The sequence below is a fragment of the Tiliqua scincoides genome, chromosome 4 (assembly GCF_035046505.1).
Source record: "Tiliqua scincoides isolate rTilSci1 chromosome 4, rTilSci1.hap2, whole genome shotgun sequence".
NCBI classification, from domain to species: Eukaryota; Metazoa; Chordata; class Lepidosauria; order Squamata; family Scincidae; genus Tiliqua; species Tiliqua scincoides.
In genome coordinates this window covers 100,578,577-100,603,746 of record NC_089824.1, presented here as the reverse complement: position 1 = coordinate 100,603,746, position 25,170 = coordinate 100,578,577, and the positions used below count along the sequence as shown (strand labels likewise).

The 25,170-nt window shown below is 42.6% G+C and overlaps 1 protein-coding gene across 3 annotated transcripts in view; it reads left to right on the top strand.

The window, feature by feature from the left end:
- SEMA5A (semaphorin 5A) overlaps window positions 1-24,785 on the top strand; it is a 165,525-nt gene extending 140,740 nt beyond the window's left edge. For all 3 annotated transcript variants that reach the window (XM_066626252.1, XM_066626253.1, XM_066626254.1), the window contains exons 15-22: window positions 3,721-3,868; window positions 7,270-7,495; window positions 12,021-12,230; window positions 13,147-13,317; window positions 16,915-17,070; window positions 17,821-17,868; window positions 19,635-19,846; window positions 20,789-24,785. In XM_066626252.1, the coding sequence (XP_066482349.1) occupies window positions 3,721-3,868; window positions 7,270-7,495; window positions 12,021-12,230; window positions 13,147-13,317; window positions 16,915-17,070; window positions 17,821-17,868; window positions 19,635-19,846; window positions 20,789-20,908 (1,291 nt within the window). In that variant the 3' untranslated portion in view covers window positions 20,909-24,785. The remainder of the gene's footprint in view (window positions 1-3,720; window positions 3,869-7,269; window positions 7,496-12,020; window positions 12,231-13,146; window positions 13,318-16,914; window positions 17,071-17,820; window positions 17,869-19,634; window positions 19,847-20,788) is intronic.
- The last annotated feature ends 385 nt before the right edge of the window (window positions 24,786-25,170 follow it).

The following is a 25,170-nucleotide window of genomic DNA, read 5'->3' as shown; positions in this document are numbered from 1 at the left end:
CACCAAGTCCATTTTTTATCGTATCAATTACTTGGGCTGTATTCCTCGCTGGAATACAAGCATAATCACTCCTGTTGATCAGAAGGAAAATAAAAATCAACCCAGTGGTTATTACCCCATCTGTATAATCAACATCACTGAGAAATGGTATGCCACATTTTTATTAGGTAGACAGGAAATTTAGGCAGTAATAAATGTTTTTGCTGAGGAACAAGCTGGGTTTCAGAGAAGATTCTCTACAATAGATAATTGCCTTGTTTTAGTTCATTTTATCGTCTGGTATTCTCTGCTAAGGAATGGGCACCTCTGTGCTGCTGAGCTTCATAACAGAGAGATTGTGTGGACTAAATTCATTATCATAAACTTGGACTGTAGCTTGCTATATTTTGAGTTAGTACTGCTCCCACTGATAAAGTAACTAAAGAGAACTCAAATACTAGCAGGGATAAAACATGGAATTTGTTTTGGCTCCATTTTTCTTAAATGTTTTATTAAATGTTATCTGAGAACTCCAGGATAAGAAATATTTCACAACTCCTCTGGGTAGACAACTGGTTTTGCTTTCATATGCTCAGGATATTTAAGGTATCTTTTGCTAGAGAAACTTCCTTGGGAAAGTACAATACAAATTTTTTGCTATCCATAAATTATGATAATCCAAAAGTTTTTGTGTTTGTTGAAAGACTGCAGGAAAACACCTGGATAATTGATCATCAGAAATGACACAGGTTAAATTGTATTAGTAATTTAAGAATTCAGTTAACATTAGAACATAAGAAGAGACTTATTGGATCAGGCCAAGGGTCCATTCTGTCCAGTTTCCTGTATCTCACAGTGGCACACCAGATCCGTCAGGGAGCACTAAAGACAACAAGATACCCATATCCAGTTGCTACTCCTTCTGCTTCTTTGATCAACGTTGAAGTGCAGGTTGCTGTTCATGACACTCCTCATAGCCACATCCAACTGCAACAAAAATAATCAACTTCAGATTTCTTCTTTTGAATGTTTTTTTCTCTGGCCACATCAGAATGACATCTCACTATATTAAATAGAACTTCATCCCAGATAAGCTTGCATTGTATTATGACCTTAATGTAGCTTGAACTACATGCTGTCTTGTCTGATAGCCCTTGGGGAAGCCAATGACTCAGGCATACGCCCATAAGCAAATTTTTATTTGCAACCTGGTGAACATGATGTGTCTTCTAGGCTAAGGTCCTTTTGAAAACAGTTTCAAAGTAAACACTTGAGAGCTTCTGATGATGATGTCATCACTCCTGTTGTTGGAGAAGTTCAGGTGCTTTATTCCCCCAGCCCCCCTTCATTACACCACTTTGTTACCAATCCATAAAAGGACCTATCCTCTTATTCCATGACTGCTAAGTTTAAGAGCCTTTGGTGAATTTTGTCAGAAGTTTTTTGAATCTCCAGGTATACAATCTCAAATAGATTGCCTCTATCCTCATGCCTTTTGAACTCTCAAAGAACATAAAGGTTAGTGGGTATAACTTGCAGAAGCCATGCTGTTTCTTCTTCAGCAAGGCTTTTTTCTTCTGTATGCTTAATAGTTGTATCTTTAATTATGCTTTTCATCAGTTCATGGAGAACAGACATTAAACTCACCAGCCAGTGATTCTGGGGATCCACTCTGATATCTTTTTAAATACCTGTGTTAATTGGTTATCTTCCAGACGTCTGGCATGGAGGCTGATTTAGGGAACATTGTTTTGTTAGAAGATCAACCATTTCACATCTGAGTTATTTAAGAGCTCTTCTTTGCCATCTGGGCCCAGTGGCTTGTTTGACATTACAGATCCAACCTTGTTATACACGGATTTTTTATACACGGATTTGACTAACACGAATGGCCACTGCAAATGAGAAGGAATGTGTTGATCCCTGGAGAAGGGGAAAAATGCACCCCTTTAAAATCAGTTTAAAAACTGCTTTTCTTACTGTTGTAAGGAGACAGTCACGCAAGTGATCATTCCATTCTTCAGCTGAGCCAGGCAAAAGCAAGGGGTCCTTTGCATTTCTAATTGCTAACTGCCTCTCTACAACTAAGAAAAGCTGTTTTTAACCACAATTGCAAAAGGGTTGCACTTTTAATTTTTTTTTTTAAATTGCTTTTATTTATACATTTTATGGTATCAGCAGGGAGTTACAAAGCCCTGTGAATGTCGAGACATGACCTTATTAGGAGCAATGGAAGGGCACGAAACCTGGAAGTGGGTCTTTAAATCTATTTTTCTACTGTTTTTTATCCACAGATTTATTTTTATCCACTAGGGGTTCTGGAACAGAACCATAGCGGATAACGAGACACGACCTGTAGTATGGTCAATGATCCCTGTTGGTTCTGCAATTCTCACGCTAGATCCTGGGTGCTACATAGGATTAAGTCTAGGATTGCCTCCCCTCTGGTCAGTTTCAAGACCCACTCTGCTTGGGTACAAAACAAGTCCTGTGTTGATCCTATGTGTGTTTATTCATAAATTAGTCCCATTGAGCTCAGGGGCGATTACCTCAGGTAAGTGTCTATAGGATTGCAGCCTTAAGTAATATAGCTAGAATTTTTCTTTCTCAGAAATTTTCTCTAACTTGCAAATTAATATACCCAGTGTGTTACCAAAAGGGCTCTTTTGTTTTAGGGGAATTATTACAGTGCCCTTATTGGAACCTCAGGATCGCAGGCTGGATAACAAGACAACGTAATGCAGAGAAATTCCTTTTTAGCTTAAAGAGGAGACTGGGAGAAAGATAACTTTTAATAAAAGATTATAGTTTTATTACAAAAAGCACAAAGGTAAACATAATGCACATGGAAAAATGATAAGTATATGTTTACTTGAATCTAGTGTACCTAGGTTTTATGGTGCTTGCATGTAGAGAGTATTTGGTGCATCCGAGGAAATTAGAAAAAGGGAGAGGTTGTAGGGAAGGATTTTGGAGGTCCCTGGTTTGCCAAGCCCAGTTGCTGACTAAAGATGGGGAGAGAAGGGGAGAAAAAATGGGGGTGAAAGAAGGGAAAGAGTTCCAGGCGCAAGATAGTTACCTGTCCTGAAGAGCAGTTGGGTGGGGGGGGGGGGTCATGTGAAGGAGACCCTCTACCTTGGAGGGAGAGCCAGAGAGAGAGAGAGAATGTGTGGAAAAAGCCCTCTCTTAAAAAGGGATTTCTAGATCAGAGCTGAGCTCAGCTTGTTTACTTCCACCCAGCAAGGTGTTTGGAGTCAGGATGTCCCTGATCAGCAAAATTAATGGTTGGCTTCCTAGCTGGGGGAACTTACGCAATACAGTAACCCAGGAAGGCAGTCCAAATTTGCATAGAGTACTTAAGCAGTGATTGAGTTAAAACAATACAACGAATAGGAGACCCTTAAACAATGATTTACTATGCCAGACTTCTTCCTCCTAGAGAGGTGGATGTTGTAACCATGAGCTTGTGACTTGGCCAGGGTTTTTTGGAAAAGTGTGCTGGGAGAAGGGTGGCCTGCATAACTAACCAGATATAAAATCACAACTAAGGAAAAAGGGGATTTTCACGTAACAAGTGTATATAGTATCCAGTATGTGCACCAATCACATAAAGACTCCAGTGTACTACGATCACGTTAGATTATGTTCTAACTCACTTTGACCTGTGAGGTTTACCTCACTGTTGCTCACTTCCATGTCTAAGTAATTCAAAGTATACAGGTTTCCTTTTTCTGTCCCCAGGTATTGTAATGAACACCTGTTGTGCTCCCCGCACATGTTCTGGACAGGCTGGGGTGCATGGGAACGTTGCACAGCTCAGTGTGGAGGAGGGATTCAGGCCCGCCACAGAACCTGTGAGAATGGCCCTGACTGTCCTGGCTGCAATGTGGTGAGTAATGTTTGCGCTTCATGTAAAAGTTTCCTTAAATTTATGGCTGTATAGTTTATATTGTATGGTTTTGTAACACACTAAGCCAAAGTGGAGATACTGACAGAGGTTGATAGTAGGAAAATTGATATATTGTGTAGGGATGGTCAAACACCCCACAGTCTGCTCCAAAATAATTACCAGGTAAATTAATTATTGTCCAGGTTGCCCAGATGCCTTAAAGATTCATCTGGATTCGGTCTGGACTTCGACCCTGGGTCAGTTCAATTGCATACTGAGAGAAGAAGAATATTTTTCAATCTGTTTGAGCTTTTTTTACACATTTATTAACTACTACTACATACATTGTAGTATACATATGGCAGTGAATCCTCCGACATAAATTGATTGTGCTTGAGGGATGACGCAGATTTGCTCAAAAAACAGAGCTGTCTGTATTGAAAATCTAGTTGTTTTTAGAGAAGAGAGATCTGAGTTTGGATGAGCATTAAAACCTCACACAGGTTTTCCATTGGAAAAGGAATTGTGTGCTAGTGACTGAGAAGCTTACTGATAACCTGGTAGTCCTAAGCAGGCAGTGAGGACCAACAGGTAGTGGGACAATGTGGGCTACTGAAATTCGTGTGTTTATTTGAATTTAACAGCCACTGCTTGAACTGTAGCTTCTTGTAAATGTTTAATAAAGACTAGTTCTGAACCCAAATATGCCATTCATGGCATATTTCTTTACTTTTATCTCACCCATCCTCCAAGGAACAGGGAGGCATTCACTGTTTTTACCTCATAACAACCATGTGAAGTAAGTTAAGTTGAGAAATAATGATGGAAGGTTAGCCAGCCAGCGTGCTGTGTGGCTGAGGATCCAATTCTCCATCCAGTGCACCACACTAATTCACAATGACCCTCTGGGAACTGCATTGGCAGGCTTCTGAGGCTGCTGCCCTTTCTTCTAAGTGGAAAGGGTTATTTTGGTCTCCCTTGGAGAACCTTTAAGTCTGAATGGTAAAGAAAGGTCAGGAAAAGAAATAATGTCATAAGAATGTACAAGAGAAGACCTGCTTTGACCTGTCGTGGTTTTATATTGAAGGGTGTGATTTGGCATTTAACCACAAGACGTCTAAGAGCAATATACAAGGTGTAGGGAAAAACGGTTCCCTTTTTAGCTGCTGTCATTATGAACTGATGTTATAAACTGTTGTAGCAGCACAAGATGCTGCTTTGGAGAGCACCCAAGGCTTTTGGGGGCCTTGGTGCTTGGTGGGAGACACACAAGACTGTATCTTGTTGCCTGAAGGAGAGTGTTAAAGCAGAAGCACTCTGAGGGTTTGAAAGTTAGAACTTGAGGAGCAAAGAGTTAGAGCAGGGGTGCCCAAACCCCGGCCCTGGGGCCACATGCGGCCCTTGAGGCTTCTCAATGCGGCCCTCAGGGAGCCCCCAGTCTCCAATGAGCCTCTGGCCCTCCGGAGATTTGCTGGAGCCCGCACTGGCCTGACACAACTGCTCTCAGCGTGAGGGCGACTGTTTGACCTCTCGCGTGAGCTGTGGGATGAGGGCTCCCTCCACTGCTTGCTGTTTCACGTCTGTAATGCAGTAGCGGCAGCAAAGGAAAGGCCAGCCTTGTTTTGTGCAAGGCCTTTTATAGGCCTTGAGCTATTGCAAGACCTTCATTTATTCATATAAGTTCATCTTTAATACATTCATTTATGTAAATGTATGCAAATTTATTCAAATTTTAAATGTAAATTAATTCTTTTTTTCCCCGGCCCCCGACACAGTGTCAGAGAGATGATGTGGCCCTCCAGCCAAAAACTTTGGACACCCCTGAGTTAGAGCAATGAAGTCAACAGACATGTATAGAAGCGAGATGCAGAAAGAAGGCTAGATGCAGAAGGAAGTCTTCTGGGATTCAGCCTTCTCTGGCTTTTATTCCCTCTCAAACAATACACAACAGGCTGGGGTTTTCCATTCTCTTATCTTGTTTACAATACTAAGCCATGAGTCAGAAGTCTGCATAATAGGGAAATTTACAAGAGGATGCTAAGATTCACACTGGCTATAACTAGCCGGCTCTCTAGCTTAACCGCAATACACATTCCTGAGATATGATTCTGTTGTTCACAGCACTGGGTTCAGAGTCATCACCAAGGCCAAGAGTTTGCTCTTGCCGCGCAGGCGCAGAATGGGTTCTGCTGTTGCCACATTTGCCAAGGCATCTCAAAACCTTTGTGCATTCTATATTTACTACAGTTTGTGTTAATTGTATAGTTAAAACTAAAAGCTGGAGATCCTGAAGGCCTAAAATTTGAGAACTTCACCATCACTAGTAAAATGTCAGGGCTGCTGTTACCACATTTACTAACAAAATAATTTTTTTTGTCTAGGTTATAGATAACCACCTTCTTCAGCCTGTGGGCCAAACTGTCCCCAACTATTCAAGGGCTTGATCTTTCCTCCAGCCATTGTATCACTGATGCAAAGTTCCACTACTCACCCAGCAGTCATCTTGTTTATAGGAACAGAAATCCTCTGACTTGAGTCTGAGAAGAGCAGCTGATTATGTGAAACTTGTTCCACCCGCACCTAAGCAAAGTTGTTTGAAGAGTACCACTTGACCAGACCAATCACTTATTGGCCTGGTTTGAATGACTAGTGTGGAGCAGACAGTGTACAATTGGGATAGGGCCAGATGTAGTACATTAGCTGCTCATTAGCCATCACTGGTCTGGATAATTGGAGAGAAGTTGTGTTGCACTATTCTAGGACAAGGATGGATAACAGAAGAGAGGATTGTATTCTTGGGACTTTTTCTTCTTACAAGAATTTAAGTACAGGTGGGGCCTTGATTTCCGTGAAGGATCCGTTCTCTAGTACCCCACGGATATTAAAAACCACGGATACCCAAATCCCTGGTTTTGGCTCCTTTAAAGCCTTCAAAGGCAACCAAAGTTGTGCTGGCCTTGTCCAGAGGTTTTCTGAACCCTGCTCATGTCCACCTGCAGCCTCTGTGAGCTTCAGAATGGACTAAAAGGCCAAAAAATGCAACTTCTAGTTTCTGGAGGGAAACTGGAAGTGACATTTTTAATGCCTTATAAGGCAATTCTGAGGCCTGGGGAAACCCCTGGAGGTTCCCTCCAGAAACTGGAAGTCATTTTTTTTTGGCCTTTTAGGCCATCCTGAAGCTCGCAGAGCATCTTGATGAATATCCACATAACCCTGTGCAAATGTTATAGGCTTATTTATATCTAAACAAGCTTAAACTTCATTATGCAATTTGATTTCTTGTTTTGAAATTAGATTTCTAAAGTTTTCAGCCCAAGAAAGAATGGAACTGATACTGTACTGCAGGTTGCATATAAACAATACTATACTTTCAGTGTAAACAATCCATATGTTTCTTTCAGGAGTATCAGTCTTGCAATGCCCACCCCTGTCCAGAGTTGAAAAAGACAACTCCTTGGACCCCCTGGACCCCAGTTAATATCTCTGACAATGGTGGGCATTATGAACAGCGATTCCGCTACACTTGCAAGGCTCGGTTGCCTGACGCAAGCTTGCTAGATGTGGGAAGGCAACGGATTGAAATGCGTTACTGTTCTAGTGATGGGACCACTGGATGCTCAACAGATGGTAAGAGATGCAGCAGAACCGGAAGTTTATTTTCATTGGCATGGTGGGAGGTGTTATAAGCTTTTATCTTGGTGGTATTGATAGAATGAACACCAGGCTCTTAGTCTGGGGCAAGGTGATATATAAATCAACTAACTAAATAAATATGTGGTGTCCCCTAGAGCAGCACATTACTGTTTGGCATAGAAATGAATGACAGCTATTGACTTGCATGTCAAAAAGAGAAAACAACAGCATCTACATGTTTGCCTGTGTTTTTGCCTGTTTTTTTTTTTTTTTTTTTTTGCTGCCACAGTAATCAATAGCTGCTATTAGCTTCTGTGGCTGAGAGTAAGATACTGCTCTTTGGGAGCAGCATAATCCTATATGACAGTAGCTTTGGAAACAGTGCTTTGTATTGTATTGTTCAATCTTCTTCCTTGGTGCATGATATCCTGTACCTAAAGCATACTTCACAGTTGCCTGTCCAGTCTTTCCTTGGACAAATCCAAGAAGATTCCATAACCTTCCCAGGTTGCTTGATTCTTTGCAGTGAACAACTCTTACAATGAGGACATATTTTCTATGTCCTCATTGTACAGCTCCCTTCATCTCCGGGGGCTCCAGGTTTGCCTGCACCATGGGTTTGGCGTTTAGAAAAGATTTATTACAAATTTATTATTTATAGTGATTTGTGGTTTGCTATTTTTGCTGCCAGCTGCAAGCAGTCCGACCTCCACCCTCTCTGGTGGTCCATGGAGGTCTGGTTGCTCAGTGAGACTCTGGAAGTGATCAAGAGAGATTTTTTTTCCTGAGACTTTGCGGACCACTTCTCAGGGTCTCACATACCACCTGTGGTGCCTGGACCATGGGTTGGGAACCAGTGTCTTAGCTTGAGGAGGCCTCCGTGACTGCCACCCAACTGTAGGATGCAGCACATGCCCCATTGACAAAGCTATGAGTGCTGGAAAGTTGGTTAGAATCTGGGCCTAAGTGTGGTTAGGATTGCAGCCTTTGGGATGTTTGGGGAATTTTTTAAAAACAGGTCAGCAACTGCTTGGGAGGGTTCTCTTTTTTAAAATGAATTTCTAAACTTACACTTATTGTAAACTTTTTAATTTATTTACTTAATTAATTGATTTGATTTATTCATTTGGGGGGTGTTGAAAATTTTCCTGTTTGATGTTACTCCCAGCCATGACTTCACTTCCGGTAGGTCCCGACAGGACCCAACTGTCATTTAAAAAAGTGGGTCCTAGAGCTAAAAAGTCTGAGAACCACTGTACTACCTGATTTAAAAATAAATACATTAAATACAGGTGCAGCCTATTTATCCATGGATTTTTTATCCGCAGATTTGTCTCAGTGCAAATGGGGTGAGGGTACTGAAAGTCACACACACCTTTGCCTCCTTTGCCCTGCGCTGGCCTCTCACTCTGTTTCCAGGCAGCCCAAAACACTGCAAAAAGGCTCCACCTCTACCAGGCAGGGAAATAGCCCTGGAAGGAACAGTAACATTCCTGGAGCCCCTGAGCCAGCAAAGAGGCTGAAGAGGGGAAGGGGGGGGGGGAGAAAATCTTGGTAGCCAGAACACGTGCAGCAAGGTGGAGCACACTCTCTCACACTCACACTCACACATACACAGGGGCGGGTGCGGTAGCAGCAGAGGGGATTGCTTTAAAAAAACCCAGGGAGTTGTCAGATCCTGGGGAGGGGTTGAGGGTCCTCCGGCCAAAAAGGGGTTCATACTCACCCTGTGGTAGGTCCCTGGGATGAGGCTGAGTGGCCTCATGTTCAAAAAGGGGGGGTTAGATCCACCCGAGTCCCCCTCTTTGGCTTCTAAGGTAGCCTGGGTCTCATGGGCATGCAGCCTTCCTCCTGGCTGTTAGCCTTGCCTGGCTTCCTCATCATCATTGGCCTCCCCAGCCTTTATGGAGTTCCCAGCTCCACCCCTCTCACCCAGTCAGCTCGGGCACCTGGTCCTGGAGCCAACCCCGCCCTGCTGTCTGAGTCTGTAGGAGGCTTGCTCGCCAGCTGAGTGGCTCTGCGCCCCGGCCTGCCTCATGCTCCTCCTCCCCGCCTGTCTCTGCAGCACTTTCCAATGTTTACAAGGCACAATGTTTACAAGTGCCTTCCAATGTTACTCTCCGCCGCCCTGCTCCTGGCTGAGCCCCCCCCCCCCGTGGGGCGAGAAGACCCGGCAGTGTCCACGGGGGGGGTGTGCCCTCCCTGGGGGCACTGCTTGAAGGCCAGCATGCTTCCCCGCTCATCCTCCCCCACCGGACCCAGCCGCGGGGCTCCCTTCCCCGCCTCCCAGGTGGCTGGCCACGGGTGAGGCGAGGCATGGCCATTGCAGGAGCCGCGCCACCCATGTCGCTGTGGGCGGGGGGCCGGGCACCTCCCAGGGGGTTGCTCTTCCCCCCGCCCCCGGCTCCCCGCAGTGCCTGGTCGTCTGCAGGGGTTGCCGGGGGTTTGCACCCACTGCCGCCCAGGGCTCTCCCCCTTCCGTCCCCTGGCACCCCTTCACTTCGAGGAGGAGTGCCTCTCTGGGGGCTGCTCCACCTCCCACCCACGGCTCCACTGTGGCTCCATGATAGCCATTAAAAAGTTTTATTTCCCTGCAGGCACCAGTTATATTGCTGTTGTTACGACTTGTCTCTTACTCTTCATCTTTGACTCTAGGCCAGGAGAAAACAATGGTAATCTCTCTTCTTTCTGGCAGAATCTTAAATATTTCAAGGCTTCTGTCATTGCCTCTCTTAACCTTATTCTTAATTAAAAATGGCAAGGTAATCACAATTTCTGTGCGGATCTGCAAATGAAGCCAGATCTGAGACTAGAATTAGAGTACAGAAAAACACTAGTGTACCACAGTGGCTAATAGGTTGACGAAAGAAGTGCCTGATTCAAATCTCGCCTCTGCCATAATAAACTCACCAGCAATGCAATCCTATGCATATTAACTCAGAAGTAAATGCCATGGTTTTCAATGGGGCTTACTCCCAGGAAAGTATATAGGATTGCAACCTAGGTGGCTTTTGGCAAGCTACTATCTCTTGAACTGTTTCTATGACACTTACCTGGGAGTAAGGCCCTTGAAGTCTTCAGGCTGAGAACTATTTCTGCCTGATCAGTCATTGAGAAACCATAACCTATTTCCAGTTTCAGAATTTTGTTCTTTATGCCTTTCCATTAATGGTTGTTCATGCGACACATTCAGGCCTCTTTCATATGCTAATTGTCAGCAAACCAAGGTTTGTCACCAAATGCACGTTCAGCATGGAGCCATAGCCAATTCAAGATCTGTGATCAGTGTAGCTGTATATTAGTTTTTTCAACAACTTGTTTGTAACATTTGTGCTTCACATTTTAAGGTGTTACACTTAAAAAATACAGCAAGATCAGACTGAAGTTAAGAACTTTTAAATACTTTGTATTACAATGGGAGAGTTGTGTGTATCAAAATGGCGAACAGCACTATACATGTTTACTTCTGAGTAAATCTTACTGTGTGTAGAGGAGCCCTAGTGTGACTGAATCCTGCCCTGTATATATGAAAATTGTGCTCATTATGGTCTGCTCAACAGATTGTCTTGTTTTTTTTTCCTTTCTCATTAAGTGTGGTCCCATCAGAGTAGCCTTATGAGGGAGACATTCTGAAGGTTTTTGAAAGCTCATAGAATTCTGAAGTGTTTTGAACCGTGTAATATTTGGTGAAATTAAATCAATAGCTGCATACCTTAAGAATACATTTGTTGCTGCTGTTATGCATGAGACTTTGCAGAGTTAATGTAACAAAAAGACAGGTTCTGACTCCAAAGAGTGACAATCTCAACTTCAACAAAGGAAAAGAAGAGAAAAAATGAAAGAGAAAGGCAGGGTAACAAAGGATGAATATGAGCAAGAGCAGTAACTTGTACTTAGTTTTTATTACAGTTACACACACTTAGGCTATATCTTTTATCTTTCAGAAATAATTGAAAGAGAACAATTCGATTCCATGACAGATGGCTCCACACTGTCATTAAAATTTTTCATTCCAATACTACACAAAGATAATTTTTCAATAGCTATTTCAATATGACCTTTGCTCTGGCATCTCTTTATCTAGTCCATGCATTTTATTATGTATCCAATCACTCATATTTGTCTGTATGGCCAACTCCTGTAATCTTAGGGACTCCTCCATTTTCAGAAAGTGGTCTGGAGGCTGCAAGTGATTGTACTGCATAATAAATTCTGGGGCCAGATAAAATTACTTTGGAGGCTGCATCTGAACTGCAGGATACCAGTTCATTATTCCCTGGTCTATACTATTTTAATAATTCTAGGGTTTCCAGTAATGTACAATAATTGCCATGCTTGGCACCATAGTTACGTTTAATACCTAACTATAACCCTCTGACTGTACATGTTCTTTTAAATATCCCAGTAGCTGAACTATTCAAACTAAATTGCATCTTACAATAGTACTGTTGTAAAGCTGGAAGTTTTTGTTTTGAGAGGATACAACTTGAATTTTTCATTTGTGCTCTGTTTCTTTCAGGTGACTTCATGCATTCAGGACATTACTCTGCTCATACAATCAATGGAGCCTGGTCCCCTTGGTCTCCCTGGTCTCAGTGTAGTCGCGACTGCAGCAGAGGTATTCGGAACCGCAAACGTATCTGTAACAACCCTGAGCCAAAGTTTGGGGGATTGCCCTGTCTGGGACCATCATTGGAGTACCAAGAATGCAACATTCTCCCATGCCCAGGTAAGAGGCAAGTGAAAATAATAGACTGGAAACTCAGAACCATTTGCAAGTCATACAACACATTTTTAAAAAAAAAACTCTAATCCTGTTTCCATCATGTCTTGTCTAAAAGAGCAAGCTGGGTGAGGTAGCCAAGGAGGGTGTGCGAAGATAGGCCAGTCTTGCTTTGAATATTTGTGCTACAGGAGAAATTCAAGCAGTGTCAGTGATAATATGTGTCCAGCTTAAAACAGCATGTCTTCTGTTGTACCAGAATCTGCAATAACATTTGGAAACTCAGAACTTTATAACTGGAGCCAGTTTTACAGTCCCCCTCACCAGATTGAGAGCCAGTCCAAGAAAAAGGCTTCCAGTGTGACCATGTCTGTGTGGGAAGAAGGCATAAGGAAACAGATCCTGTGCTGTACAATATAAAAGGGCTCTGACATTTATGATTTTGTTTCCTAAATTGCCATATCTCAGCATTGGCCCTCTCCCTTGGAAGATGGAGTGGTGGAATGGGCTTCTACCTCTCTGTTCACATACCAGTAAAAATATTTTATAATCTCTCTCAAGGACAACAATTTTCAACCACTGTGCCATGGCACATTAGTGTGCAACGAATGGTCCTCAGGTGTGCTGTGGGAGTTTGGAAGGAGGGTCATTGGAGGATGTGAGTCCCCCATGAGCAGCATGGTGTGCCTTGTCAGTTGTCAAAGACCAGTGGTGTGCCTTGGCAATTTTACCATCTTGTCAGTGTGCCAAGAGATGAAAAAGATTGAACATCACTGCTCTAGGAAATATATGTCCATTTAATTTTTATTGCCTGGAAAGGGGCATGAAACTTGTTTCTGCCAATACTGCTTTTTACTTCAGTGCGCTGGTCTGTGAGGCTCTCCCTATACTGAGAGAAGTTTGGGATTTTGTCTCTTTTCAGTTGACGGAGGTTGGTCTTGTTGGTCATCGTGGTCAAAGTGCTCTGCTACTTGTGGAAGTGGGCATTATATGAGGACCCGCTCATGTACAAACCCAGCCCCAGCTTATGGAGGGGATATCTGTCTAGGTCTCCACACTGAAGAGGCGCTCTGCAATACTCAGCGATGCCCAGGTATAGGAAAGCCAGGTCCTCTGTTTCCTTACAGGTCTGCAGGAACAGGGCTGTTTTAGATCTACATATCTTTGACAGTAGGCAGCTTTGGGATTTTATTATTTATTATTTTTATTTATCTAGGGAACTTATATCCTACCTTTCTCCTTATAAAGGGCAATCAAGGTGGCTTACAATATTAAAACAGTAATAAGACATTATAACAATTAAAACATTAAATAAAAATTAAAGCAATTAAATAAATACAAAGCGGATTCCAGTGGACCTACAACAGTTAAAAATTACAGCTATCAAATGCCGTTCTAAATAAAAAGGTCTTAAGGCCCCAACAGAAGGTCTGCAGGAAAGAGGTTGTTCTTAATTCCAAAGGGAGGGAATTCCACAATCATGGTGCTACTACCAAGAAGTCCCTGTTCCTCAGCATCACCCCCCTCACCTCCATCAATGGTGGCATGGTTAAGAGGGCCCCCTCTGATGACCTCAGAGGTTGTATTGGATTAGATGGAATTTATTATGCTTTTACTTTGCCCTTTCTCCAAGAAGCCCTGGGCAAATTGCACATTTCTATCCCTTCCCATTTTATCCTGAGAACAATTATGTGAGGAAAGGAAAGGAAGAGATATCATGACTGGCTTTTGTAACCCAGAGTACTTCAGGACTGTGCAGAGATTCAAATCCAGGTCCCACCCCCAGTCCAAGTCAAGCGCTTCCTACACTGTGCCATGCTTTCTCTAAAACCTTCTGTGTTTTGAAAGAAGGCATGTTCTAAACTGAAATGACATGGCATATACAAAATCCGTGATTGCTACCAAAAACAGCATCTCCATTTTGAGTTCTCCCATAATTCCCCACAATCTGTTGGATCACTTAACCTGTTTCATGAGGATGGCACCTCATCTGTTTCCCTGATGCTATCAGCCACTTCTAATGATGTGGAATAGTGGCAGAGAAACACATGACATGCTGATGTTGGAACAGAAACAGTGTTTCCATTTTCAGTGGCAACTTCATGTCGTGTCTAGCACTGTTTCAACCAAATGTCACATAGATAAATAATGTTAGCCATCCCACAGTTGTCTGTGCAGTGTGTAATAGTCATAAGGGATGGAAGAGATGCTGTCCATCCTCCCACCCAACCCGCCTCCCTAATATAGGCTGGAATCAAAGCAATATGCAGATTTTGGTGACAGCCCACATAGCCTCATGAACAGCAGTGGGTTACATGTGTTCTGCTGAGTGTGAGCATCACTATGTTGCTGAGATTGTCAGAGCATTGTGGGCTTTGATACTAATAACTTGGTATCCCTGGACCTGAAGCTTCTACTTTTGAATGCCAGGTCAGTGAATAATAAAATCTGCATCATCCGGGATTTAATCCTGGATGAGAGAGCTGACCTGGTATGCATTACGGAGACCTGGTTGGACATGGCAGGAGGAGTTATCTCTCCGAACTTTGTCCACCAGGTTTCCAGGTGTCGCAGCAGCCAAGATTGCAGGGACGGGGAGGGGGAGTTGCAATGGTCTGTCGTGAGTCCATCTCCCTTACCAGGTGCCCTATTCAGCAGTTTGCTGGGTTTGAGTGCCTGTATGTTGTATTGAGAGGGCCGGACAGGATTGGGATTCTGTTGGTGTACCACCCGCCCTGCTGCCCAACAGTCTCCCTGCCTGAGCTGACTGGGGTGATCTCAGGGGTGGCATTGAAGGCCCCCCGCCTGTTAGTGCTGGGGGACTTCAATGTTCATGCCGAGGCACCTGCAGCAGGTGCAGCTCAGGACTTCATGGCTGCCATGACAACCATGGGCCTGTCCCAGAAGATCTTGGCCCCAACACACACTGCAGGACACGTGCTGGACCTGGTGTTTACAGCTGGGCACGGGGGTAGTGATCTGGATGTAGAGGAGATTAACATCACTCCGTTGTCATGAACAGATCACTTCCTGGTAAGGTTTAGGCTTGTTGCGGCTTCCTACCTTCACAGAGGCGGGGGACCGAATTCTATGGTCCGCCCCCGGAGGCTAATGGATCCTGAAGGTTTCCTGAGGGCTCTGGGGGATTTTCCCACTGCCAAGACTGGCACGTCATCTGAGGCCCTGGTTGACCTCTGGAATGGGGAAATGACCAGGGCAGTGGATGAGATTGCTCAGGAGCAACCTCTGCCACGTCACAGACTCGGAGCGGCTCCTTGGTTCACTGAGGAGCTGCAAATGATGAAGCAGCAGGGCAGGCGTCTAGAGCGACGGTGGCAGAAAACTTGTGATGGCTCCGATCGGACACGGAGTAGAGCTCATTACAGAGCCTACTCCGTGGCGGTGATAGCAGCAAAGAAATCTTTCTTCTCTGCTACCATTGCATCTGCTGAGAACCGTCCAGCAGAGCTGTTCCGTGTGGTACGGGGCCTCCTCCATCAGGCCCCTCCAGTAGACCAGGAGGAACACACGGTCAGCCGCTGTGACGTGTTTGCACAACATTTCGCAGATAAAATTGATCGTATTCGTCACAACTTGGATGCCACATTGACAATGTCTGACGATGTCCCCGTGGCAACTGCTTGTCCAGTGTTGTGGGATTCTTTTCAGCGTGTACAGCCCGAGGATGTGGACAGACTCCTATGGAGTGTGAGGCCATCTGCCTGCCTGCTTGACCCTTGCCCGGCTTGGCTGATAAGAACTGCCCAGGGTGGACTAGCTGAGTGGACAGGGAGGGTGGTCAACTCTTCCGGCTCGTCCTCTTAGGTCATCAGAGAAGGCCTTTTTACAAGTGCCGCCGCCTAGGGAGGTACGTGGGGCGTCGGCAAGAAATAGGGCCTTCTCAGTAGTGGCACCAATGCTATGGAATTCCCTTCCCCTTGACTTAAGAATGGCTCCCTCTCTTGTAACTTTCCAGCAAGGCCTGAAGACCTTTCTGTTTAGACAAGCCTTCTGAGTTCCTGGCCTTTTTAACATCTCTTAACATTCTTTAACATCTGCTCACAGGCCTGATCCTTTTCTAATTTGCTGCCCTATGCTCTTACCTGATTAGTTTTTATCTGACTACTGTTTTTATGATATGTTATGTTTTTATCTGCTTTTAAATTATGTTTTTAACTTGTTTTAACCTTGTTTTGTAAGCCACCTTGAGTCCCTTCAGGGAGAAAGGCGGGGTAAAAATAAAGTATAATAATAATAATAATAATAATAATAATAATAATAATAATAATTAATATCTTGTTGAGGAGAAAATGGGGGGACAGCAACTGACTCCCTTGCAAACAGATGACTGATAATTTCAAAACTCAAAGCACTGAAGTGCTGGTCCAGTTCCAATCTGACAAAGGACACCCCACTTGCAACCTTAAGGGCTTGATGTGCATTTTTTAAAAACATGCACAGTACTGTGTGCTTCATGCAAGGCAATCCAGCCCAGTAATACTGTGTTAAAAACTGATCTTGTGAAGATCAAGCCCTGTATATTAATATACTTACATGGGACAAAAATACCCTAGTTTAAACACATGTAACATTTTTATAAGTATAAAAATACACACCAAACACCAACTTATTTTGTTCCACACTATCCCCTTCATGTACCTCTTGATTTATTTTTTTTTAACTATCACAGATAGCTGGTCTGACTGGTCAGAATGGTCTGGCTGTGATTCATCTGGAGTCCAGTTCCGAACCCGTCAGTGTAATGTTTTGTTTCCTGTTGGTCATCAGTGTTCTGGGAATACTACTGAGACTCGACCATGTGTTTCTGATTCTAATTTCATACCAGGTAAGTGCAGAGCCTCTACTCTCCTTATTCTTGTCGACCTCCTGCAAACATTGCCACAAGCTGCTTTGGAGCCAGTGGATGGATTTTGATCTTTTCTCGCACTGTCAGCTGGCCTTATGTTCTGTGGATGCATGCATTGCTTTTGCTGGATTTGAGTGCTTTCTTTATTGCATGAAATAATTAGAGCAGTGGTTCTCACTCCTTTAGCACTGAGACCCACTTTTTAGAATGAGAATCTGTCAGGACCCACCAGAAGTGATGTCATGACCAGAAGTGACATCATCAAGCAGGAAAAATTTTAACAATCCTAGGCTGCAATCCTACCCACACTTATCCAGGAGTACGTCCCATTGACTATCATTGTTAAAAGCATCTTCATAGTAGCCTATTAAACATACATATCTGTAACATTTCCCTAAATTCAGTCAGATACCATGGTAGCATTAAGTCTAATATATTAAAAATAAAATATTGAAATGAATGGGGACCCACCTGAAATTGGCTCGTGACCCACCTAGTGGGTCCTGACCCACAGTTTGAGAAACACGGCATTAGAGAATTAAGGATGGTATCCTTTTTTTAAGCAAATGAACATGTAGGATGTATTATAAAGAACAATGCTAAAGATTTAAAAATTTCTTGTGCCAGACAGAGAGAAGTACTAGAATTTTTTTTTTTAGAACGTTAGAAGAGTTCCTTAGGATGACCATTTTTTACCAAACTCCGTAATTGAATTATTTGCTGTTGCAGACATAACAGTTGCAAGAACTAGCAGCATCAAAGAAAAACCATGTGGCGGTAAGGTTTTTGTTTTCCAGCTTTTCATTTTCTTTTCCTGTCAGTAATGCTCTTGTCTTTTTTATTCTACGTTTTTCATGCTATTTTTTTCAACTTTATTAACCAGCTGAGGTTCAAAATACATGTTGTTGTATTTTCCTTCAGTTTTATTTCATTCCCTGAGGAAGCTGTGAATCTGAGCAGAAGAAGAGGGGGTGGGGAAAGGCTGCCTAAGCCTTCCAGTTATGTTTAAGTTCAAAATTGCCCTCCCAAGTTGCTTTTTTGCTCATTGAGGAAAAGATGCAGAGAGTGGGACTCTGTATCTTTCCATCTGCAGATAATAAATCAATTTGGGGTAGGTGAAGAAACAAAAAAAGAACTAAAAGGATTAAGCGCCTCACTTTGTCTTCCCTCCTTCTGTCTCCTCAAATGGTTTTGGACTGGTTTTTTATTTAAAGCAGCAAGTTCCACAGAACTTGCATAATTCAAGCCTAAAATTCAAAAATCAAAGAAGTGAAATGTTCAAAATGGGTTTTGTTTGAACTATTGGGAGAGATAACAAGAGATTTATCAATATTTGAAAAAGCAGAGGTGAGCCACTTTGTTTTTCCTCTCAACTGAGCTCTGAAACGTGAACGAGGAAGTAGATGAGTGTGTGCACATGTATATATGTGGGCATGTATCAGTGCCAAGGAAAAGCAGAACTAGGGGTTAGTCTTTTCTATAGCTCCTTGTCTGCCCCTGTGATTCACAATTATGCCAAATGAAAGAAACTTCACACATTTGCAGAATTCAGCCAAAATGAAGCAACTTTGAGGGAGTGAATGCTTTTGGAAGAATGGAAGCCCCTTAGGGAGAAGACAGTTGTTTCCTTACTTTCTCCTTTTCAACCCATAATTTAGAGAATTGAGGTATATAAAGTTCTGTGCTTGGGTTTAAAAAAGACAACCAACCCACTTTCCCAACATCACTCAAACACCCGTCTTCATGAAAATATACAGGCACTACTCCAGATACCCTGTAAATACAATTTCAGGAGCCCAAGTTAGCAATTACATGCCTATTTTCAGACTTTTGATTTGACAATGTTTACAAGTCACTGCCCTACTTTCATTTGAGTCACACAAATACCAAGGCTGTTGAGATTGTCATGGAAGCTTTCTCTGTTCACTGTTGGGGATGGGAACCTGGGTGTGGGGAGGTCTTTTTGGTACCTTTAGAGGTGAGTTCAAGATGATACCTGTTGGACTGGTCCTGACTGGGAGAGGAAGGGTTTTCTCAGCCATTTTACCAAAACAAAACAAGGTCTGATTGCATAGGACAACACAGGGCTTTTTCTCATGCAAGGCACACACATAAGATTGTGTGTACTTTTGATAGAGGGGAAAAAGTGTCAAAGTAACCCAAATTCTGCAGAAGTATCAATTATACAAAGTACATAAAGCTGCATATTTTCTCTCTTTCTGCATAATATATTTGCTTTTGTTAGTCATGGGGGTTGGGATGAGGGTACTGAAAACCTAGTCATCCGGGTCCTGCTCCGCTTTTGAGATTTGAGCAGGTATTGCCATCATGCTGCTCATATTTGTCAGGACTAGAAACTTGCACTCTCTTAGAAGACAAAAGCTGAGATATTCAGGAAACTAAGTTCTGTGCCCAACATCGCATTCAGTATGGGTTCTTGCATTGCACTTATGAAGCCCAGGGTATAGCTGTGTATAAGCACACAATAGGAAAATTAATCATATGTAAAGAAAATCTGATAGTTTTGTCTCATTGTCCTGCAGAGTTTAACATGTTCCATATGACTGCAGTGGGGCTAAGCAGCTCCATCCTGGGGTGTCTTCTGACTCTTTTGATTTATACCTATTGCCAACGATATCAGCAACAGTCCCACGATGCAACAGTCATTCACCCAGTGTCTTCTGCTCCTCTTAATACCAATATCACTAACCATATCAACAAGCTGGACAAGTATGATTCTGTGGAAGCCATTAAGGTGAGGAGCACATGGTAATTTGTAAGTTATAGATATGCGAGATCTCTTGAAAATCGTGATGGTTTACAAAGGGACTGCTCTTATAATGTTCTTTATTTTTATAGAATGAGCATGTGAACTGGCCCTACCTTGGGAGTTTTTCCTTCAGAGCTAGTTCACATATTATTTAAATCATGGAGAGACTACTGGAAATGGTGTCCACATGGTGACTTACCCCCACTACAGCTTGTAGAGCTGGCCATTGGGTCATCCTAGTGCGGACTGATTCCATGGCAATATTAGCTGCTTCTCAGAGGTTGAATCTCTGTGTACGAGGTGCCAGAATGATGTGATAGCTGGTGCTATGAGTTACAGCTATAAGTCATGCGCCAGCTAAAGCTGGGCACCTTAAAATTTCATTAATTTAACAAGCAGGAGTTCAGCGTGTGCTGAAACAGTCTATTTTCATGAATCATTGTCACTTACCACCCCAGGCAACTGCCCCAAGGTCTAAGACAAAGAAGTGCAACTGGGGGAGGGGTGAGGAACTGCAAACTTTACTCTTTCCATGTAGGGTGGGGCTTCTGTTACTCTTTTCCTGGCAATATGAGGAAGTAATTGCATTGCACCAGCATACAGTAAGAGAGTCATGTGTTGCTTACATCATAGAGATAATAGTATCTTGCTACTTAAGTTTCTGTCTTTGACCTTGGGAGAGCTGGCTGGGGAAGTAAAAGACCCTGATCCTTGGTGACTCAGGATTTATCTATCTTTTTAACAGTTTCTCACTGAAGCCAAAAGGAATTATACGTGCTCAACTTTAGCTTGATTGTGCTTTAAGGAGCACTTTTATAATGTAGTAAGTTTAAATATGCTTTAGTACTGGAATTGCCCAACATTAGCTTTCATTATTTTTATGGACATTATGTAGTTACTAGACTATTTTCCTTTTTTTCTTCCCAGGCTTTTAACAAAAACAATCTGATCCTGGAAGAGCAGAACAAATACTTTAATCCACATCTCACTGCAAAGGCGTATTCCAATGCCTATTTTACAGATCTGAATCACTATGATGAGTATTAAAAAAAGGCCTCTGTACCGACTGCTGTGTGTCCTCAAGGCTTGATTACACCAAGCTATTAGCGTCATATTGCTGCCAACTTAAAGCAAAGGACAAAACCCACACAACTGCCCCTTTCCAAATTAGTTTACTGCAGTCCAATATTTGTACTACGTTATTGCATCTGAACGCAGAGACAAGATCTGGGTCATTTTGTATAGGTCAATACATTTTGGTCAATTCAACTTACTATCTTTAGTTTCTCAAAAGTGTTTGAAGATGGCTAGGTACTGCCCACTGGACTCTACCCTTCTCAGTTACTTAGGAGAAAACTTTTTAACTAAATGGGACACCTTTAAAATGGTAGCACTTGCCCAAAGGGAACCCTTAGACCAGTGATTTTCAACCTTTTTCATCTCTTGGCATCTCTAGTGCTGAAAAGGCACTAAAATTTCAAGGCACACCATCAGTTCTTTGGACAATTGACAAGGCACACCCCACTGCTGACTGGGGGCTTACACCCCCACTGGCCCTACTACTATATGACCATCCCCCAAACTTCTGTGCCACACCTGGATACCGTTCGTGGCACACCAGTGTGCTGCAGCACACTGGTTGAAAATTGCTGCTTTAGACTATTGAGTGAAGCTAACATGATTATCAGCAAGCACTCCAGCATCAGTGAGATTTTGTGAAGTTGTTTGGACCTTGAAGAGACAAAATAGATTTCAACAGGACTACAAACTTCCTGTGGCATAAAGGACATATGCCACACAGACTGCCTAAATGATGGAACCAATCAAGAAACAAGCTTCCCCCCCCCTCTTTTCTGTTTGAATTTGCCAGGCTGGGAGCATCTGCGGAAGAGGGCATGCTGAATGATTTCTGCATGCTATTGCTGCACATGGATTTCTGAAGCATGCATGGGCTTTTTTGGTGGCTTGTGGCCCTTCTACTTGACCTGCTTCAAGTACACCTTACATCATTCATCACAACTTTCAACAGAGCACAGTTGGACTATGCCTCCTTGCTGAACCATCAGTTCCTTTGCCTTGTCTGTTTTAGGAGCAGATGGAAAAGCACAAATGCTTCTATTTTAATAGCTTTTCTAAAATTCATCAAGGGGAGAAATGGCATGACATCTATTGTATAAATACTGAACGGGCTTAAAAAAAAAGCTGTTTTACTCCTCCTGGCATCATGCAGCCTGGGGGGGGGGAAGCAGGCCCCCGCTTCCTATCTTCTTATTGTCACGCCTTTTTCTCAATGGTATTTGTCTATTTTAAAAGCAAACCAGCTATACTGTTAATGTTTCAGAAAACGTACATTTCATAAGTTGTATACTACAGTGAACCCTCACTTTAACAGAGCTCCGTTTTAACAGACTTTGGAAAAAATGGGCATTGTCTGCTTCTTTAACAGCTAGTCATATGTTTTGTGCATGTGTGCATGTATTATCATAAACATGCTTGGAATTAATGCACTTCTGGCATTGATCCTTCCCTAGTTAGTCTGTTAAATCAAGGGTTCACTGTATTTCTTAAAAAAAAATTAGAGTAAATAGCAAAAAAAATCCAAGGCTATATTTTTATTGAATGCATGCACTGCATGCTTTATTCTTGGGCTGGATACACACAGGCTGGTGTTCTTTCTTCCTCTTGCTCCAAGCACAGATATTTGCTCAATGCCTCAGGCTGATGGCTCCTGACTGGGCTTGCAAACATAAGGGAAACTGAGGCTGTATAGAACCAAATGAAGCACATCTCAGTGTTAATGGTCCCTCCCTCCAACTATGATTAACTAGCTATTGATAGCTCTTCATGCATGCAGTCACAAGATTGTATTCAGATCTTAAAGAAAGTAGGAAAACTCAAAGAACAATACTGAGACAATAAGAATTCTTTACATCTCTGTTGACAGAAGTACATGTCCCCTCGTCTAATTTTTCCCATTTCTTGTTCTGGGTAGTGAGAACATATCTGTATGCTAAGAGACAGCAAACAGTAGCCTGGCAGTAGACTTTTTACAGGCAGTATTCTCAACCAGAAATGTATATTTGACTTTAGACTATTGGCATCTGTGTAACACAGTGAGCTGCACTGTTGCAAAAGCCATTTAGGCTCTGGTAATCCAGCAGAGGATTTAGAATGTACAGTTTCACTCCATAAAGACATAAGGAAAATTATGCCTCATAATTCCATAGAAAAATTTTCCGTTTTCCCCCCTCATGCTACTTCCTGAAAAAAGCTTCTCCCCGATCCTGCTTCCTGAAAAAGCCTTCTGAAGCCTAATGTCTTGACCCTCAAGTTACAGTAATGGAATTATTTATCATAATTCAGTGTAAGCTGGATACTTTCCGATTATTCTGCATTTTTCCAAGAGAGGAAAATTTTATGCAGCTCACTAGACCCCTGTAGCCATGGGTCTAGTTAGTCATCTCTTCATATGCTAGCTTCAGGCTTATTCTTTTCCTCCTCTAAAGTTCTGTTGAAAGGCAAGCCACAATCCAACACAAAGGTAAAGTGCAGAAGTTATGTTTTCCAGTTGCTTAACTCTGCATGGGGGAAAAAGTATGCAAGATGCAACCAGTCTCAGAATTAATGGGGAGCTACTCAGCTATTCAACACGGTTAAGAAACTAGAAACACAATACCTACACTAGTTACAAGCCTGGTTCTTGCTTAGCTTGCAACTCATGTTTAAGTAGCTGTGTTCTTGTTGTATACAACTATGTCAATACAGCAGCATAGTGAGACTAGAAAGACACTTTCTCCCCTTTTGCTGTGACAGGGATGTAGCTCTTTTTGTCTGTCACCTAAACGTGTGGGGTGTCCCAGAGCCTTGAGCAGGCCAAACCAACAGGACTAGAAAATGGTCACTTCCAATAGCCTCATAAACTAGAACAGGGTTAAATGCTGAACAGTTAAGAGCTTATGATTAGTAGCTGCTGATTGATTGCCATCCTAGGACAATGGAAATTTTAGAGTTGACAGCTAGCTCTTTCCGGATTGCAAGTGTACAGCACCATCTACAGGCACAGCCAGCATTTGCAGCTGTTACTGAGTTCTAGTGGTGTTTCTTCACATTGCAATGACAAACATTGTGTTTTTCTCCCAGCCACCACACTTAATTATATACAGTTGCCAGGGGTAACTAGGCTATGATTTTGCACCTCTGCCTGTAAGTAGTGATCATTCGGAGACCTAAGTTCATTTTAAATCAGACTCTTCTGCCCTAAGAATGAAATAAGCTTTAGTCATGTGAACATAACCTCCCTGCATTGAAGCATCAGGTTGTAAACTTAACATGCTGGTGTGATCTTGAATTTGGAATAGAGTTGTGGTGTGTACAGCTCTACAACCAAAGCTACTAAGGCCTCCTGGAGTCAACCCCAGTGCTCACTTAGGCTCTTTAAAAAAATCTTATGGCTCTGATCCAAAGCACCACATATAATTTCATATCTGCTTCTGTCTCACACAGGGCAACATGCAAGCTCAGATCCAAATATTCTAAAGCATGGAAAAAGAAACACAACTTACTTGCACTGCTCCCAAACCCACAAATGTAGAGCACCCAATAGCGTGATTGTCCTGAAATCCTCCTTTCCAGCTCAGAGCTTGATGCAAAGACATAAAAGATTTGTCCGGGCCTCAGTCACCAAGGAACACACAAAAATAGTAACAGACATATCTTAAGTGGAGAACTGGAAGAAAAGGGTGATTTCGAGTATGGAGGAGATGCTGGTAGAAGCAATGCTTAGTCTGGATTGTTCTGACCTGGTTAACATGCAGGAGAATCTGTGACTGTAAGTTTTATAAGTAACACTGCCTTTGTGGGCTAGATGCCCATCATACTGTTTGCCAACTTGTACATTTGTAAATAAAAAAAGATTATTAACAAAGCATGTCCCAGTTCTCTAAATCCTATCTTCCAAACCTCTCCTTTGACCTCTTCACTACTTGGGTGAATGAAAATATTGCAATTAACAGCACAATGGCATTTGGAAACAAAATTTCATCTTCCAGCCACAGCAATAATTTTTAAAAGCCCATAGCTTGGCAGTGCATTTTTACCCAATTATGACTTCTTGGCAGACACACAGCTGCCACTACCTATAAAATTAGAGGTCTTGCATTCATTCATCCTTTAAGCTGGAAATCCATACACACACCCCTAACTTAAGTATTTTTTCTAAGCAACAAGAACTACCAAAAATTCCATTGCAATGACAACTGAGCTTTTCCTTTCATACTTTCAAAACCTACTCACTTTTAAAAGAATCCAAA